Source organism: Arvicanthis niloticus, chromosome 1 (genome assembly GCF_011762505.2).
Source record: "Arvicanthis niloticus isolate mArvNil1 chromosome 1, mArvNil1.pat.X, whole genome shotgun sequence".
Lineage (NCBI taxonomy): Eukaryota > Metazoa > Chordata > Mammalia > Rodentia > Muridae > Arvicanthis > Arvicanthis niloticus.
Window position 1 is genome coordinate 6246695 of NC_047658.1, and position 18048 is coordinate 6264742.

Here is an 18048-nt window from a genome sequence, read left to right on the forward strand (position 1 = left end):
CTCAGCAGGACGAGCACATACTGAACACTTGGTGTGACATTTGAGGCAAATGGGGGCTGAAGGCTGGGGAACAAGATGTTAGAAGCTGGTGTTTACAGTGACTTAAAAGCTCAGACGTCCACAAGCTGTCTTCTGGTAGGCAAGTGAATACACACAGCCCTACACACAAAACAGGGACAATGACTCCTGGAAGGTTCTGGAACATCTGGCTCTTTAAACTCTCTGATCTAAATGACCTAGCTTAAAACCAACCAATTCCTTAGTTCAGTCTTTTCAAATTTATCACAGTCCTGTAGCAGGATTTTAGATCCATTGCACCTGGCATTTACTCTGGAGTGGTGGCCATTTAGCCTTGTGGCATATCTGTTGTAAATGTTCAGTGGTTGTTATTTGAGTTTTACGGGGTTCCTTTCTATTGGGAATTTCAGAGCCTAAGGACGACTTCAGCCATAAGACATTCCTGGAATTCTTATGATTCTTATTTACGTTATAGTTCGTGAATATAACTCGTAGATCTGATATGAGATTTGGGTATGCGGGAATTTACTTGCTAAAAGCCCTTCTGCGAAGCTCCTAGCCTTTTAGTTCAGTTCATCAGAATGGATCCCTCTGCTTCTGGGAAGCCTAAATTCATTCTGTAGTGTCCCTCTTTCTTTGATCGCCCAGAAACACCCAGAACACTGACAAAGTCCCGACCAGAGCACAGCGAGTCCTGCAGTGGCAAAGCGTAATCAAGTCAGTTACATCTCGATCTGATTTTACTTCCTAGTCTGCAGTGAAAACTTATGCTGCCTGTCGGCTCCACAGGAGAGAAAACCGGTTACGGGCAGAACCCGGAAGTACACAGAAGGGCTCCTCCCTTTTAAGGAGGGCTCTCCGTGGGAACGCCCACAAAGCACTGGGCGCAGGTCCCAGATGGGCTGGTCCAGGTTGCATGCTGGGATATGCCTGAACCGCGGGGCCCTAAACTTCCTGTAGTTTGAGCCAGGAGGACTATATTTCCCAGGTAGCGCAGGGTCGGAAGTAAACAACAACTTCTGGTGTGCTGGCTACCGCGGACGGTCAGGAGGGAGTAGAAGTCACTGGTTGGCGTCGGTCTCCAGAGAGTAAGGCGGGAGACAGCAGGTGGGTGTGGATGTGGAGGGTGGGTGGGATGAATGGATATTGGGGTGTGTGTGTGTGTGTGTGTGTGTGTCTGTCTGTCTGTCTGTGTATCCACACCTTGAGCTGTCTGCATTATCTCTGTCTCTGTGCGTGTCGCCCTCTGCTCCTGCTTCCTCTCAAGGCCACAGGGGCTGAAGCAGAGGACCAAGCTTCAGTCAGAAGAGGTCAGGTGCGGAGTCTGAAGGGAAGCTTTCCCTGAGGTTCAGACTTGAGCTTGGGACCTGCAAGTGCCTCCGAGGGTCGCGTTGGAGGGCAGCTACTTGTTGAGCGCCATGACTTTCTCAGAGTTCTGCCGAATCTGAGTGTCGTGGGAGAAGAGAAGAGAAGTTTTCACTGAGGATGCTCTCAAATATAATCTGGGATTTCATGCTTCCTCAGGCTCCCCGCGTGATCCATTATTCAAAAGGAAGGCTGGAGAATAATGAAAATATTCTTGGTACGCCTCTAAGATTCAAAAGTGAGTTTGCTCATTTCTGTTTGAGAAATGAGGTTTTTATTTTTAGAATATAGAATTGTTAGTAACTGAAGGAGGAACAGGCAAATTGATAATCTCCACCATTGTGTCCCTTACATTGTCCCTTCCCTTTCCAGCTAGTATTCACAGTGTCGTTTCAATGACCCTCGACATCTCTCTACAATCTCTTCTTTTTCCCAAGATGTTATACATAGGAACCTCTAGAGGTTAACATTAGGGCTTTCAAACTCCAGTTTTCTAAATTGATTCCTATTTCGATGGTGTCGCACGTCAGATGGCCTTTGATATTTACAGGCCTTCTTTCAAAGCAGGGCAAGAATGTAGGCAATAGATGATCTGTTCACTAGTGAGGATTTAGGGAGTGAGAAAGTGGTAGCACTAAATTTGGCATCTTTGAGAACTAGTAATTTCCACTGTGTGAGAGAGAGGGGGGGAGGGGAGAGGGAGAGGGAGGGAGGGAGGGAGGGAGGGAGGGAGAGAGAGAGAGAGAGAGAGAGGAAACATTGGTCAGATCCAGGTGAACAATGCTGTCGTTGAATGTGGGGTGTTTATCTGTGGTAACCTGGTTGGAGTCTTGGTTCTGTCCCCTTCTGCCTCTCTGGTCCTGTCCTGAACCTTCGGATACCTGTGGTAAAGCCTGTTAGTGCAGTGCTGCCAGATACTAAGGGCTTGGTGAGTTTTAGTTGTTGCTCTGTGAAGCCATTTTGGATTCATTCTCCTCAGTGTTCTTCTGCAGGACAAGTGGGTGTGAGGAATAATGCGATTACTGTTGCATATTTAAGAAAGTGACTCAAAAGCTGGACAGTGCTGGTGCACCCCTTTAATCCCAGCACTTGGGAAGCAGAGGCAGGTGGATTTCTGAGTTTGAGGCCAGCCTGGTCTACAGAGTGAGTTCCAGGACAGCCTGGGCTATACAGAGAAACCCTGTCTGGAAAAGCAAAAACAGAAACAAAAAAGTGACTCAAAAACTCAGGGCTTTAGGGTGTACACTTATTCTCGGTACTTGGGAGGCAGAAGCAAGAGAATTGCTGTGGGTTCAAGGTCCGCTCGGTCCACATAGCAAGTTTCAGGCCAGCTGGGCCAGACAGTGAGATCATGTCTCACAAACAAGGCAAAGAAAATAAGTGTGATAATGTAAAACAGAACTTTCTTAATTTTAAGAACAGGGTTTTTTTTGTACTGTGTAAAGCACATGGACTCTTTATGTCTTTTGGAATGACTTAATCTAAGTCACATTTTTGTAATACACTTAATATCTACCCTCTCAGTCTTTTCAAAACCGTTCATCGCAGTCACTGTGTTGCCCGACACATCCCTGAACTCCTGTTGTGTGGCTGAAGTTCAGTAGCCCTTGACCATCATCCCCCGCTCTCTCCCTTGTGGGTCTATGTCTCCCATTCTCCAGCCTGATGCTGCACATCCAGCCTCTGCCACTCACACCCCAGGAACCAGCATTTCACTGTTCTAGGAGAAAACAGCTTCAGAGTCTAGATGAGCGAGACCATGGGTATCTGTCCTTTTATTTAAAGACTATTTTTATTCAATTATGTGTATAGGATAATGTGTTCATGACCACAGGTGCCCTCAGAGGCCTGAGGTATAGGATCCACTGGAGCTGGAGTTACAGGCACTGTGAACTGTCAGGAGACTGAACTCAGTCTTCTGGAAAAGCCATAGCAACTCTCAGCCTCTGAGCCATCCCCCTGCCCCAGCGTTTGTCTTTCTGTCTTTAGCTTTTTGCACTTGTTATTCTCTGTGTGCATCCATATTGTAGTAAATGGTTCGCTGTGTATGAGCCTCGTTCTCCATGTGCTTTGTCCATTCGTCTGTGGGTGGGGTCAGTATCACAACTGTGGAAATGATGCTGGAATGAAAGCAAGAGTGCGTGTCTCTTGAAGCTGCCGATTTTATTTCCTTTTTTTGGTCTCTACTCAATACTGGGATGGATGGATGCGAGTTCTATTTGTAACTGTTTGAGAATCTTCTATGTTATTTTTTATAGTGACTATATAAATTTACATTCCTTCCAGTAATATGAGTTTTCCTTCACGTGCTCCATGGTATATTTTCTTTCTGACAATAGATACTGATTTTAAAAAGATTTATTTCTATTTTCTTCCCCTGAGGGCTGTGCCTACCTGACCTGTGCACACCATGCATGTGCCTTGAGAGGACTGAGGAGGGCGTCAGATCCCCTGAAGCTGGAGGTACGGATGTTGGTGAGCCACCACGTGAGTCCTGGGAATTGAACCGGGTCTTCTGCAAGAGCATAAGTGATCTAAAAGCACTGGGCTGTTTTTGCAGCCCCTGATAATGGACACTCTTGATGGGCATGAGGAGGCCTCAGGTTGTGATTTTAACTCTCTCTCTGGTGCTTAGTTTTCTTGTATCTCTGATAGGCCATACTGATGTTCTGTGGGGGTAAATGTCTGTTTCTGGCTTGCCTGTTTCTTCTTTTCTTCTCCTCCTCCTCCTCCTCCTCCTCCTCCTCCTCCTCCTCTTCTTCTTCTTCTTCTTCTTCTTCTTCTTTTTTTGTAAAGATTTATTTTTTATTTATATGAGTACACTGCAGCTGTCTTCAGACACACCAGAAGAGGGCATTGGATCCCATTACAGATGGTTGTGAGCCACCTTGTGGTTGCTGGGAATTGAACTCAGGTCCTCTGGAAGAGCAGTCAGTGCTCTTAACTGCTGAGCCATCTCTCCAGCCTTTGCCTGTTTCTTAATTAGGAAGTTTCCTTGTCACTGAATTGTCTACATTCCTTGTAAAGTCAGTGTGCAGGAGTTGAGATGTTCCTTCTAGTCAGATGTGCAGTCTGCAGTTACGCTCTCCCGCTCCTGTATTCGGTTGATTGTTTCCTTTGTGGTGTAAAGGTTTTCAGTTCAATGTACATCCCATTTGCCCATTTTGCTTTTGTTAATGGTGTTTTTAGAGTAATATTCAAAATGTCCACCATTCTGGAAGCTTGCCTGTATATTTTTTTTCTATTTAAATCTTTTTTTCTGTTTTGAGTTGACTTTTGGATGTGGTGTGACAGAAGACATTAGGATGTCATTCTCATGAATGTTAATACTCAGTTGTGCGAGCAACACGGATAAAGGCTGCCCTAGAACTCACACAGAGCACAACTGACCTGGGACTTTGAACAAGTTTCCTGTTTCTGCTTCTGGAATTACAGTCCTCTACTACCACATCTAATTACAGTTAATTGTCTTCATAAAGGATCATGGCTTAGTTAATACAACATAAGTGTTATCATAGATGAGCGAAGGCTCTCAGGAAAGTGTTCATGGTGCACAGTCCCATTGACTGAAAGTGGGGACAGAAGGCTGGACCCTGCCTGAGCATTGCAGCTGCAGCCCCTCCAGCCTTGCTGTGCTTGAACCCTGAGTTTTCAAAGGAGGTGCCATTTGGATGCTGTAAGCCCCTGGCAGCCTTGATAGGTGGGGTTCCAGCAGGAAGGTCTGCTCACAGTAGCAGGAGCAGCCCAGGTGCTGGGCTAGCTGGATCTCAGGGTGGAAGGTGGGTCCCTTCTGCTGGCATCTTCTGGAGGAAGTTCAAGGCAGACATGTCTGTTCTGCACTCCTACCCTGACCCCTTTGCAATGGATTGTCTGGGGTTAGGAGAGGATCGGCTTTGTGTAGGCTCCTGTGTGCTTCTGATTTGTGTGTGGGAGGCTGTGAGCCATGGGAGGGGAGAGAGTGAGTGGGGATGCAGGAGAAATAAATGGAGTTGTTGAAATCACAGTGACAAAGTCAGTCTGGGAACATCAGGTCACAATCCAATGAAAGGCTTTCTTTTTGTCCCCAGGGGAGGAAGCCTGAAGAAGAATGGCCAGCTCCAATTCTCAACACATGGTCTGTGTAAGTTGTATGTCTCTCCTTGACATAGGGGGACTTTCAGGTCAGGTGACTCCTTCCTTGTCTTTCCCTCTTGAAGCTTCCCATGGATCCAGAATCCCCCATCCCAGTCTGCCCCTTTACAGTGAGGGTTGGCAGGTCTGAGCCCTTCCTGTCTGTGCCTCTTCCCAGCTGGTACTGGGGTTGTCTTTGCATGCATTCCTGCATGTGTGCTCTCTGCTTGGTCTGTGGTGAGGGAGGACTGTCTCTGCAGCAGGTGTAAGTCCCACAGGGAAACGTTGACTGCACTGGGAAACCTGATTGACATTTTTGGTGCTGTCAGGCTGATGACCCAGGGTGTGAGAGTGAATGTCCCCTGTGCATGTGTGTGAAGAGGTGACCTGCTTGAGGAGGCTTTAGAAGGGAGTTCAGGTATCAGAGGGAAAAGTCATCCAGGCTGTGAATTGGAGGTGATTGTAGTCTCCAGAGTCAGGGAAGACCTGAGACACACTGACTTAATGATATCATATGATAGTATAATAAACTCAAGTGCCCACAGCATTCCTTGTGTAATTTCCCTGACCCAGGTGACATTTCTCCTTTGTGGGGATAACCTGAAGGATGAGGATGGAGTGGAGAGGCACAGTTATTGGATATGTAGGTGGATATGCACAGCCGTCGTTTATGGGGAGCTCGTGCAGTCAGGTGCCTTGAGCATTTCCTTATGGCTCCCTTCCCACGCTTGAGTCCTTTCCCTTCTGTTTGTCCATCTTGAAAGCTTCCCCAATTTCAGTCTCCTTGTGTTTGCTCTTTCAGGGGTCAGTGACATTTAGGGATGTGGCTGTTGACTTCTCTCAGGAGGAGTGGGCCTGCCTGGATGCTACTCAGAAGATCTTATACAGGGACACGATGTTGGAGACCTACAGCAACCTCGTCAGAGTGGGTAAGGGCTGTGTCGTGAATGGGGGATGTGTCCTCTACACTTTTGGCTTTCTTCACTGTGAATTAAAAGTCATAGTTGTCCTTTAATGTTCAACTGAAGTTGAGTTTGGTGGCCCATGCCTGTCATTCCTTCACTCAGAAGGCTGCTGTGAGAAGATTGCTGTGAGTTCCAGGTCTGCCAGATACATTGAGAGTTCCAGGTTAGCCTAGTCTACATGTTAGTCCCTGTTTCATACAGAACAAACTATCTAATTAAATAAGTGAATAAATCAATAAATAAAATTGCAGGCTAGAGAGATAACTTGGTGGTTAAGAGAACTGATTGCTTTTGCAGAGGACCTTGGTTCAATTTCTGCCACCACAAGATTTCTGAAAACCATCTGTAACTTCAGTTCCAGGAGAAAAACTAATGTTGTCTTCTGGACTCCATGGGCACCACACGTGCATGTGGTACTCAACATACATGCAGACAGACATTTACATATGAAGAAAATAAAATGAATTTAAGCCAATAGAATTTTAAAAGTGGGAACTGAGTTCCTCCCTCTTTTCAAAGCAATAATTTGAGATTTCTTTGGTCCCAAATACGAGCTTCATGAAGTACCTGCTTGCCCACCCCAACCATGTGGCTCCTCTCAGTGGGCTCTATGATCTGTGAGAGACCCAGTCTCAAATACTAAAGTGGAGAGCAATCAACAAACACACCTGACATTGCTCTCTGGCCTGTACCACAGGAGTGCATTTATACCTACACACACTCACGTGCATGCCCTTGTGAACTATACATACATTGTACATGCATGGATATATACACAAACACATGCATGCACACATAGCAAAAGAAGAGACCAACGACCTTTATGATTTCCTACTAATGGATCAATAGGATTGATTTAATACAGAAGGGACACAGTCTGTTTCCCTCAGTGTCCGCTTTACCTGCTATGTAGAGCAGGTTTTAGGCTGTGAATTTGACATTTGCATTGAGCATATATGTAGGATATATAGGGGTGTGAATGTGAAAGCAGGCAGCATAGTAACAGTAATGATAACAGTTTTCATGGCTGGGATGTGACTCAGTGGTAGAACACTTCCCCAGCATGTCCGAGGCCGTCTTCCATCCCAGCATTACTAAATAAGTACATGAAAAGTTAAAAAAAACAAAACAAAACAATAATTTTGTTTTAGTATAGATCAGACACTATTCAAATATTTGAAATAGTATTTAATGTTAATATTGGCCCTACCCAATAGATATCATAAACTCCTCGTTAATACTACTACTGATTATTGTTAGTTATTATTATTAATTGCTTTTGTTGAAGCCAGGTCTCATATAGTGTAGGCTTGCTTTGGACTTGCCAAGAAACTAAACCCAGCCTTGAACTTCTCCTCTGTCTGCTTACGCTCTTCAAGTGTGACTCAGTGTGTGCCACCATGCCCAGTTTTAGATGGAAAAGTGAGCATAGAATCCTATAGCACTTGCCTAAATGAATGTCATTGTTCGTGAGCTGCAGAGATGGGGTCACACTAGACAGTGTAATCTAAGCATCCGTGTTCTCAGTACTCAGTTATGGTCTCCTCTTAAGTGACAAGCCCCTATCTGCATTTAAGGGAGATTAAAACCCTTTTCTGGTTTTGGTTTTGGTTTTGGTTTTGGTTTTGGAGACACAGTTTCTCTGTATAGCCCTGGCTGTCCTGGAACTCACTCTGTAGACCAGTCTGGCCTCGAACTCAGAAATCCGCCTGCCTTTTACTCCTGAGTGCTGGGATTAAAGGCGTGCGCCACCACTGCCCTGCTAAAACCCTTTTCTGAAACAGCTGATTTCTTACCTGTTGCTTTTTCCTCCTTCCCAGAAGTCTTTCCTTAATATTATTTGGAGTGTGTGTGTGTGTGTGTGTGTGTGTGTGTGTGTGTGTGTTTCTATAAGATAAGATTCTTGTTCTGCAGTTCAAGCTGGCCTGGTTCATTCCCACTGTTTGGGTTTATAGCATGGTCCACGTGCCAAGCTGTATAGACCTTTATAATAACTAAGTTTGTAATTTTAAAAATCTACACTGGGGGTCATGGTAGAATAGAGTTTTTTTTAATCTGTTTCTTTTCTTGTTGTTGAGATAAAGTTTCTCTGTATAGTCCTGGCTGTTCTGAAACTCACTCTGTATGTCAGACAGGCCTCAAACAGAGATCTACCCAAATTCTGGGATTAAAGTGGACTGCTACCTGGCTTTTAGGGTACTCACTTTTAATTCTAGCATTTGGGAGGCACAGGCAGGGAGATCAAGGTAAGCCTAGTCTACATATCACTTTCCAGGACATCCTTGGATAATTAGACTGAGTCTCAAAGGAAAAAAAAAAAAAGTCTGCACTATGAGCCATTTCTTTCTTTCTTTTAAGTGGGAAGTTGCATTTCCAAGCCAGATCTGATCACCTTACTAGAGCAGGAGAAAGAGCCCTGGATGGCTGTGAAGGAAGAAACAGACAGGCTGAGCCCAGGTGAGTAAGAGTGAGGTGAGCCTGCAGCCCTGCCAGGCACTGCATGTGGTCAGAGAGGCTCCACAGAGCTGACACTGGATGTGGCAAATTTCCTTCAAAGCCCCAGGGTCTGTGGGAAACATGCCTGAGCCTGGGAAGGAAGTCAAGGTCAGAGCAGAAGCTGTCAGAGGGGCTTCTGTTTCATGAGTCACTTTCAGTTCTTCTTTTCTTCCCTCCCACTGGAGCAGGTGCCCTCTCTGTAACCTTTACAAGTATCTCATTATTGGTTGTGTGTGTGCACACATGTGTGCAGGTGTCCACAGAGGCCATAGAGAGGGTCAGCTCCCTGGGCTGGAGTCACAGGTGGCTGCTGGTACTCTAACCCAGGGCCCCTGGCAGAGCTTTCAGTGTTGTTGACACTGAACCAAAGCTAGGACAGTTTCAGCCCCAGTGAAAGCTGTACCACAGGGAGGCATGCCAAATGTTTCAATTCTGTGTCTTCAAAGAAGTTTCTCACCTTCCGGAGGAACAACCACACTCCTTGGCCCTGGGGTGGGAGACAAGTCAGGGTCAGGGTGTTCTTTCGATGTCCTTTTTACCTACATTCTTCTCCCTAACCCCCGTTTTTATTACTAATAAGCAATCGGGTTGGATGGGGGTGGTGTCATCATTAGACTACTTCTTGTTGAATAGGGGTATTGAAGTCCTTGAGGCAAGGTTGAGCTTCACTGTGAGAGTACACTTAGGTGCTGCAGGCCTCTGACTTCATAGGGAGGAGCCGGTGATCCTTTAATAACCACTGATGAAGCATCTGTTTATAAATGTTTTGCAACTGTTGTTGAAGAAATCTAGAAAGAAGTTCATGAGACTGTGTGTGATTAGTAGGATTAAGAAAGGGAGGACAGGGCTGGAGAGATGGCTCAGCAGTTAAGAGCACTGACTCCTCTTCCAAAGGTCCTGAGTTCAATTTCCAGAAACTACATGGTGGCTCACAACCATCTGTAATGGAATCTGATGCTCTCTTCAGGTGTGTCTGAAGACAGCGACAGTGTACTCACATACATAAAATAAATAAATAAACCTAAAAAAAAATTAATGGTGTGTGCTAGGGTTGAGCCACACTACAACAACATGTTTACAGTAAACAGAGAGCTCTTAGATAAAAGGTGTGTGCTAGGGCCGAGTCTACCACAACAGGTTTTTTCAGTTCACATGCTTGGTGTTCACAATGTGATCAGATATCCTGCAACAGCAATTTGTTAATTTGACCTTGACTGAAGACTGGGGATGTTAAGGGATATAAAAACATCATGGAATATTAAGGGCTTTGACTAAAGTTTGAGAAATTTGAGAAGTAAATTCATGGCCATTGTCTAATTGAAGGGAGGTTGTAACTTTGAAATGGGATGATCTCCCAAAAAAGGAGGTCAGAAACTGTCTGTGATCTTTTATAAGTGATAGGGAAAGCTCCTACCCATCCTGAGAATGTGTATACTAGAACCAAAAGGTTATATGAAATGTCTAACTGTGGGCATGTGGGTGAAGGATTAGAAGTTTGGCAAAATTATAAGCAGTGGTAGTTTTCTGTTTGTTGGTTTTTTGAGAGAGCATTTCTCCATGTAGCCCTGGCTCGTTCTCTCTCTGTGTTTCTGTCTCTCTCTCTGTCTCTGTCTCTCTCTCTCTCTCTTTCTCTCTCCCTCTCTCTCTCCATAGACCAGGCTGCCAGGCTGGCCTAGAGCTCACAGAGAACCACCTGCCTCTACTTCCTGAGTGCTGGAATTAAAGGCATGTGCTACCACCACCCAGCAGCCTTTATAAAGGATAGGGCCTCAGAGATAGGCTATAAATAAGTTTTAATAAAGTAAGACAAAACCTGCTATCAGGGTGAAAGGTCTACTAGTACTGTTGAGGCTCAGGAGTGGACCCACAAACCACACAAACACTGATCTCAGTCAAACAGGGATAGTTTATTGAGCATATACCCCAGGACTGATCGATCAAGGCCATAGATTAGACTCGGGAGCTGGCTGTCACCCTTAGCTAAAATCTATAGATCTTTTAAGCTTGTGATCTATAGCCGGGCGGTGGTGGTGCATGTCTTTAATCCCAGCACTTGGGAGGCAGAGGCAGGTGGATTTCTGAGTTCGAGGCCAGCCTGGTCTACAGAATGAGCAGAGTGAGTTCCAGAACAGCCAGGACTACACAGAGAAACCCTGTCTCGGAAAAAAAAAAAAAAAAAAAAAGGCTTGTGATCTATAAACATCTGTGCCAAGTTATTCCACCAATCAGGATTTAGGGATAGGGGATTTCCTTAGGAATATGTCTTTATTGGACACGCATGCTCCTCCGTTCAACTGTGGCAGAGGACTTGTCTAACATTCATGTCCTAACTTGCCGACCAGGATATCAGCTTGGTTATTTCCCTTGGAGATAACAGAAATGTTTGCTTGTAGGATGAAGTTTGTTGAGTATCTAGGGATGATGATGACAATGTGGCCTGTAAAATGAGTGCTTGAGATGTGAGAGAGACCCAGGCTGTTGAGAGCTGCAGTTTTAGCCACCTCATCAGCTTGGTTATTTCCCTGGGAGATAATGGAAGTGTTTGCTTGGTGTGGTCGGCAGTGAACAGTTCCTATGTCCATGGGAAGATGGGAAGCTTCCAGCAGGACCATGATTGGTTTGAATTGGTTATAGATCCTCCTTTTGTTGTTCGTAGCTTGTGCCTTCCAATTTAGCTGCATGTGACAAGAAAATGTGAAAAGCATACTTGGAGTCTTACAAAAATTTAGGAATTGTCCCTTTGCTAGTTAAAAGGTTCAGGCGAGAGCTATTAATTTGTCCTGTTGGTTTTTGGTTTGGGCCTGTACTTCAACCACTAGGGTGTCTGAAACAGTTGCATATCCTGCTTTATGTATGCCTTCAAGGAGCCACCCTCTGTATACCATGTATAATGGCCTAGGATAGCACTTCTCATGTATGTGTATAGGATAAGGTAAAAACTCGTTTATATTCTCAATGCAAGAATGAGATGGGGAGGATTCTAAGACTGTTCATGGGAGGAGACTTGAAATGTTAAGAGGTGGCCATGGCTGAAAGGTAAGTGTTGTGTCCTCCACCAAAGCTATCTCAAAAGAGAGAACTCTAAGGGAGTGGTGTTTGGAGACCTTTGTATATTAGAAGGTGGGACAGGTGGTGAGAAGAGAAAACATTAATAGGTGACTCAAAGGTTAAAGTAGTTGATTCACATAAAACAAGTTCAGCTGCAGCCAAAAGCTCTCATACAAGGTATTTGTGCTTGGATAGTATGGTCTAATTTTTTTCAGTAAATATGCAGTGATCACAAAGGGGGATGACCCAGAACCCTGAGGGTATATCCCTCCTTTTCAGTAGTATAGAGATCAAACAGTTCATTTCCAAGTGGACAGTAACATAGTGCCATCAGGTTAGAGCTACTTGTCACATCCTAAAGGTTCAAAACCTTCAACAAACAGTATGTATTTCCAGTAGGATACAAAGAGGCACATAACATTATTTCACTATAGTTTGTCATAATCTCATTGAGCATATATATTCCTGTTTCTAACCTGTTCTACTGTAAAGCATACTGTCTTACATAAACCTTGCTTACTGCTGCTTTCCTTGCTCTTGTTCTTAGAAAGTACTTTAGAGTCTGGCCATTCATTTAGTGGAATATGTGAGCATATTACAGGAAAATAAAGTATTCTTTTTGCTTTTCTTTCAGATGTGGAGACATGTTTTGAAGCTGAAAATATATCTCCAGAGAATCATATTTCTGATATAAATTTACACAAACAGAGCATAAAGCAATTCAGTAAAACTTTTGACCTCAAAGAGTCTACTTTTAGTGATGGCCCCAACTGTCATCCATTCAATGGACTACAGAGTTATCAAGAAGGAGATGCTGATGAAAAGGTTACTAACAAGGAAGAAATGCCTTCTTATACCAGCCAGACTCTTGCTCACAACATAGAAAAACCATATGAATGTAAAGAGGGTGGGCAGTACCTTGGTTGTAGGTCAACTCTTACTCAGCATCAGGGTATTCACACTGGAGAGAAGCCCTATGAATGTAAGGACTGTGGGAAGGCCTTCAGACTCCACCAGCTGCTTACAAGACATCAAAAATCCCACAGTGGTGAGAAACCTTTCAAATGTAATGAATGTGGAAAGGCTTTTCATCTTTCTGGCTTGCTTAAATACCATAAAACCATTCATTCAGGTGAAAAACCTTTTGAATGTGAAGAATGTGGGAAATCCTTCAAGCGTTTCTCCCACCTCGTTGAACATAGGACTATTCATGCTGGTGTGAAACCCTATGAATGTAATGACTGTGGGAAAGCCTTTAAACGTCGCTCATACCTTATGCAACATCAGAAAATTCATTCTGGTGAGAGACCCTTTCAGTGTAAGGAATGTGGAAAGGCCTTCACTGTTCTGGCTCAGCTCAGTCAACACCAGAACATTCATACTTCAGAGAAATTTGAATGTCAGCATTGTGGGAAGATATTTAGTAGTGGTTCTTACCTTGTACGACACCAGAGTATTCATACTGGTGAGAAACCCTTTGAATGTAATGTATGTGGGAAAGCTTTTCGGCTTCAGGTATACCTTAATGAGCATCAGAAAACTCACACTGATGAGAAACCTTTCAAGTGTAAGCTCTGTGAGTCAGCCTTCAGACGTAAGTACCAACTTGGTGAACATCAGAAAATTCATACCAATGTGAAACCCTATCAGTGCAAAGAATGTGGGAAATTCTTTCGTCGACGTTCAAATTTTACTGAACATCAGAGTATTCACACTGGAAAGAAACCCTTTGAATGTAAGGACTGTGGGAAGGTCTTTAGACTTAATATACATCTTATTCGACATCAGAGTTTTCATAGTGGTAAGAGGCCATTTGAATGTAAAGAATGTGGAAAGGGCTTTCATTTTTCCAGCCAGCTTAATTACCATAAAACCATTCATACAGGTCAGACACCTTTTGAATGTAAAGAATGTGGGAAGTCCTTCAAGCGTGTCTGCAGCCTTTTGGAACATAGGGTTATTCATGCAGATGTGAAACCATATGAATGTAATGAGTGTAGGAAAACCTTTAATCGTCGCTCAAACCTCATGCAACATCAGAAAATTCATTCTGGTGAGAGACCCTTTCAGTGCAAGGAATGTGGAAAGGCCTTCACTGTTCTGGCTCAGCTCACACGACACCAAACTATTCACACTGGAGAGAAATCATTTGAATGTGATCAGTGTGGGTCAGCCTTCAGACTTCAGTACCAACTTACTCAACATCAGAGAATTCATTATGATGTGAAACCATTTCAGTGCAAGGAATGTGGAAAGGGCTTTGTTCGTGGTACAGCTCTTAGAATCCATGAAAGAATCCATACTGGTGAGAGGCCCTTTCAGTGTAAGGAATGTGGAGAAGGTTTTCAATATCATTACCAGTTTCTTGGACATTTTAGAATTCATACTGGCAAGAAGCCTTATGAATGTGAAGAGTGTGGGAAGTGCTTTGCTCGTGGTGGAGACCTTAAAGTACATCAAAGAATTCACACTGGTGAGAAACCATACCAGTGTTAAGAATGTGGGAAGGCCTTAAAGTTCAAAATCAAGCTTGGTTTGATGTGCTAAAATTCATGTTAGTAAGAAACCTTATGATGTAAAGTATCTGGAAAGACCTTCAGTAATTCTAAGCTAGCTGAATTCATACTGGTAAGAAAATATTAACCCCACTGTTGGAGAATAAGACCACACCACAGTTTAAAGCCAAATTTGAAGTAAACTTTAAGTAAATACTGGCTAGGTGATGGACTCTCTGGCCATGTCCATCTTTGGGTTTCCAGAAATAACAATAAGTCCCACCTTGTGGGGACTTAGAAACGCAACCCCACAAGGCCACTGTATTTTCCACCAGATACAAGCATGGGCAAGCACATAATCTGACTTATTTTCTACCTATGTACCTCCTGCCTACATATCAAATCAGGGGCCAGGGTACATCCTAATATATTTCCTTCACATGTACTTCCTCTCCAACTTGTGATCAAACACATCTGGTGTAGTTGGGGCAAACAAACTTGCTAAGGGGAATGAAAATGTGGCTTGTTATTGCCCATAAACAGTAGCCTCCAGTATTCCAGGAAGTATTTTACCTTGGGCAAGAGACTTACAGGTTAGCAGCATATTTGTTCTATGGGGCTTTTAGGGACAGTAATTAAAACTTGAAATGTAACTTTGGCTCATACAAAACCCTGTGAAAGAAATGTGGAAAAGTGTTTAGATTTAGTTCAGCTTTTACTACACATTGGAGAATTCATACTGTATGAAACCTTTATCACTGTAAATAATGTGGAAAGACCTTTAATTAAACCTCAAGCCTTCTTTATAATAAAACAATCCATGCTAGTGTCAAACACTATGACTGCAAAGGAATGTGGGAACACATATAGAATTAGCTCAGTTCTCAAAGCTCATCAAAGAGTCCATATAGATCTTTACATCCATATAGACCCCATGGATGTAAAGACTGTGGGAAAGCCTTTATTGTAAATGGTGAGCTTATACAATATCAGAAAATCCATGTTCATCAGAAGTCCTATGTATGTGAGGAAAGTGGGCAAGCCTTTGGAAATTTTACTGATCATCAGAGAACTCATATTGGCAAGATTGTGACTTAAAAGAATGTAGGAAGGACTTTAATTTGCTCTAGGATTTGGTCAGCATTTGAATATTCATATACTCTTCATGCCAAGAAACTGTTTGAGAATGAGAGTGCAGGAAGTCTGTTGTTCAGAGAAGATACTCTGTTTAGACTGTTCTTGACTTACTCTCTTCTTGTTAATTCTAGAAACTTAACCAAACACTACTCAGTCAATCTTGAAAGAGCAGTTATTGGAACTAAGATTACCTGTGGTATCTTCTTTGTCATCATTAATATCCCGGGGCTCCTGTGATTTTAGACTGGATGTTTATTTCTGCATAGTTTGTTAATGATGAGCACAGAACTAGCCAAACTTGTGGAAATGGTTATAATAGATATAAAGTCCTTAAGAGCATTTGTTTCATGTTTTGTAAAGTAGCTTTTACAGTGTTCTTGCTTTCATTGGCATTATTGTAACTGATATGAAAGGCAAGTTGTATTGCAGATAGTTTAGAAAAGCCTCATGCAATCCTTCAGTATTAAATTCAAATACTTCCTTCTGGATAAAATCTGATGGATGAAAAGGTACATGAAAATATCTTCATTCATAATCCATTCTTTAAACTATTGTACAGAGATGTCAAAAACACAGCTGTTGGTGAATAAGTACTTTTTAAAAAAATTTATTTATTTTATGTGAGTATACTATAGCTATCTTCAGACACACCAGAAGAGGTTGTCAGATCTCATTGCAGATGGTTGTGAGCCACCATGTGGTTGCTGGGAATTGAACTCAGGACCTCTGGAAGAGCAGTCAGTGCTGTTAACCTCTGAGCCATCTCTCCAGCCTGAATAAGTACTCTTTAAAGGAGTTAAACATATGTAACTTTCAAAGGTAAAGTCATATAATTTATGCTCTCTGCCCAGACATTAAGGTAAAATACATTTGTGACAGAGCAAGACAGTGCAGTCTCCTCCATCTCATATTTTTGTGGAAAATTACCTAACTCTAGTCTATGAACCAGAGGTCAAGATGCCCTTGCTAATTTATCATGGCTTCTGTCAAACTGCCTGCATGTGCAAACTGCTCCTTTCAGCTAGCCTCTTGTCTTGGCTTCTGTTAAACTGCCTGCTTGTGCAAAAGCTTCCCCTGCAGCTGTTGAACAAAATAACAGAATGTAGTTTTTGCTTTTAGTAGGCCCTTACTCTAAACACTTAGAGCTATACTTAGATCACAAATACCTGAGTGTAGTCCCAGACAACTGGAATAAAGTCTTTCAGTTGGCTAAATCAGTGTCTGAGTGATCTTCTCTGGTGGGCTTTCCATAAAACATTAACAAAAATAGCCAAAATTGAAACCACTTATAAAAATACATGTGAGAAAATTTTCATACATATGGAAAAGTTGGAAGAATCGAAATCACTTAGGTATCCTCACCTAGACTCAAAATGGTTAACTAGCTTGACTATCTCTCATACATACATGTGTGTGTATATGTGTATATATATATGGGTATTCAGGGCTCTGACACTAAGAATGTTTGGAGGGGCTGGAGAGATGGCTCAGCAGTTAATAGTACTGTCTGTTATCCCAGAACACCCCCAGGTTCAATTCTCAGCGCCTACCTGGCAACTATCTTCAGTTCTAGGGCATCTGACACCTGCACACAGACATACATGCAAGCAGAACACCCCAGTGAATATAAAAATAAAAAGTATATTTTAGAGTTGGGTATGGTGGTGTATACCTAATTCTAGTACTTGGAAACCTGAGGCAGGTGGGTCAGAAGGTGGAGGCAAATCTAGCTATATAGTCACTTCAAGTCCAACTTTGGCTGTATAGAGACGCTTTGTCAAAAAAGAAAAAAAGTTGTAGACATAACATTTTATACTTTACTACATTAGCCAACAATGGAATGTCATCTGTACCCACAGAACCATAATTACTCTTGAGGAAATAATCCAGAATTTTACAACTTTCAGAAATATCTCATCGGCCTCCAAACTGTCATTTTTACAAATGTATGTATCCTTCGTGTGGGGTGGTGCATACCTTAAATTCTAGCACTTTGGAGATAGAGGAAGGCAGATCTCTTTGAGTTCCAGGACAGCTAGGGCTACATGGAGAAACCCTGTCTCTGTAGATAGAGATTTGGCCATTTCGATTCAAACCACAAGTGTCTTGCCTTCATGTATGTAAGTGCACTTTCTGTGTGCCTGGTGCCTGAGGGGTCTAGAAGAGGATGTCAGGTGCCCCTGGAAAGTCCAAGAATCTAGTAGTTGCTCAGTCCCATAAGGCTAGATGCCTTAGCTGGTCTTCAGGATATGCTGGGATACCAAAGACATAGGTTCTAATGCTAGTTAAACATGGATGTGGTAGCAAGGTAAAGGCAAGCTGGCAAAGAGGAAAAGCTTCTTTTTTCTGTGTCCTTATATAGACTTCCAGCAGAAAATATGACCCAGATTAAAGGTGTGTGTAGGAGGAGCTAA

At 43.0% G+C, this 18048-nt stretch overlaps 1 protein-coding gene across 3 annotated transcripts; it reads left to right on the forward strand.

Moving 5' to 3' along the window:
* The first annotated feature begins 990 nt into the window (after positions 1 to 990).
* Positions 991 to 16848, forward strand: LOC117696030 (uncharacterized). 3 transcript variants are annotated; one of them, XM_076930476.1, is made up of 7 exons: positions 996 to 1125; positions 1543 to 1621; positions 3766 to 3846; positions 5451 to 5503; positions 6296 to 6422; positions 8817 to 8915; positions 12637 to 16848. In XM_076930476.1, exons 4-7 carry the CDS (start codon positions 5471 to 5473, stop codon positions 14496 to 14498), a joined length of 2121 nt encoding a protein of 706 aa, XP_076786591.1. In that variant the 5' UTR covers positions 996 to 1125; positions 1543 to 1621; positions 3766 to 3846; positions 5451 to 5470; the 3' UTR covers positions 14499 to 16848. The 3 variants fall into 3 exon arrangements, with proteins under 3 accessions (XP_034342532.1, XP_034342538.1, XP_076786591.1); XM_034486641.2 differs by lacking the exon at positions 1543 to 1621 and having other exon boundaries at positions 991 to 1125; positions 3766 to 3870; XM_034486647.2 differs by lacking the exon at positions 1543 to 1621 and having other exon boundaries at positions 991 to 1125.
* Positions 16849 to 18048: the final 1200 nt, after the last annotated feature.

Bases quoted from the DNA above. Each gene is read 5' to 3' on its own strand.
- LOC117696030 (XM_034486641.2), top strand. From the start codon at position 5,471: ATGGCCAGCTCCAATTCTCAACACATGGTCTGT. The intron at 6,423-8,816 runs GTAAGGGCTGTG...CTTTCTTTTAAG, and splicing joins CAGCAACCTCGTCAGAGTGG to TGGGAAGTTGCATTTCCAAG. The intron at 8,916-12,636 runs GTGAGTAAGAGT...CTTTTCTTTCAG, and splicing joins AACAGACAGGCTGAGCCCAG to ATGTGGAGACATGTTTTGAA.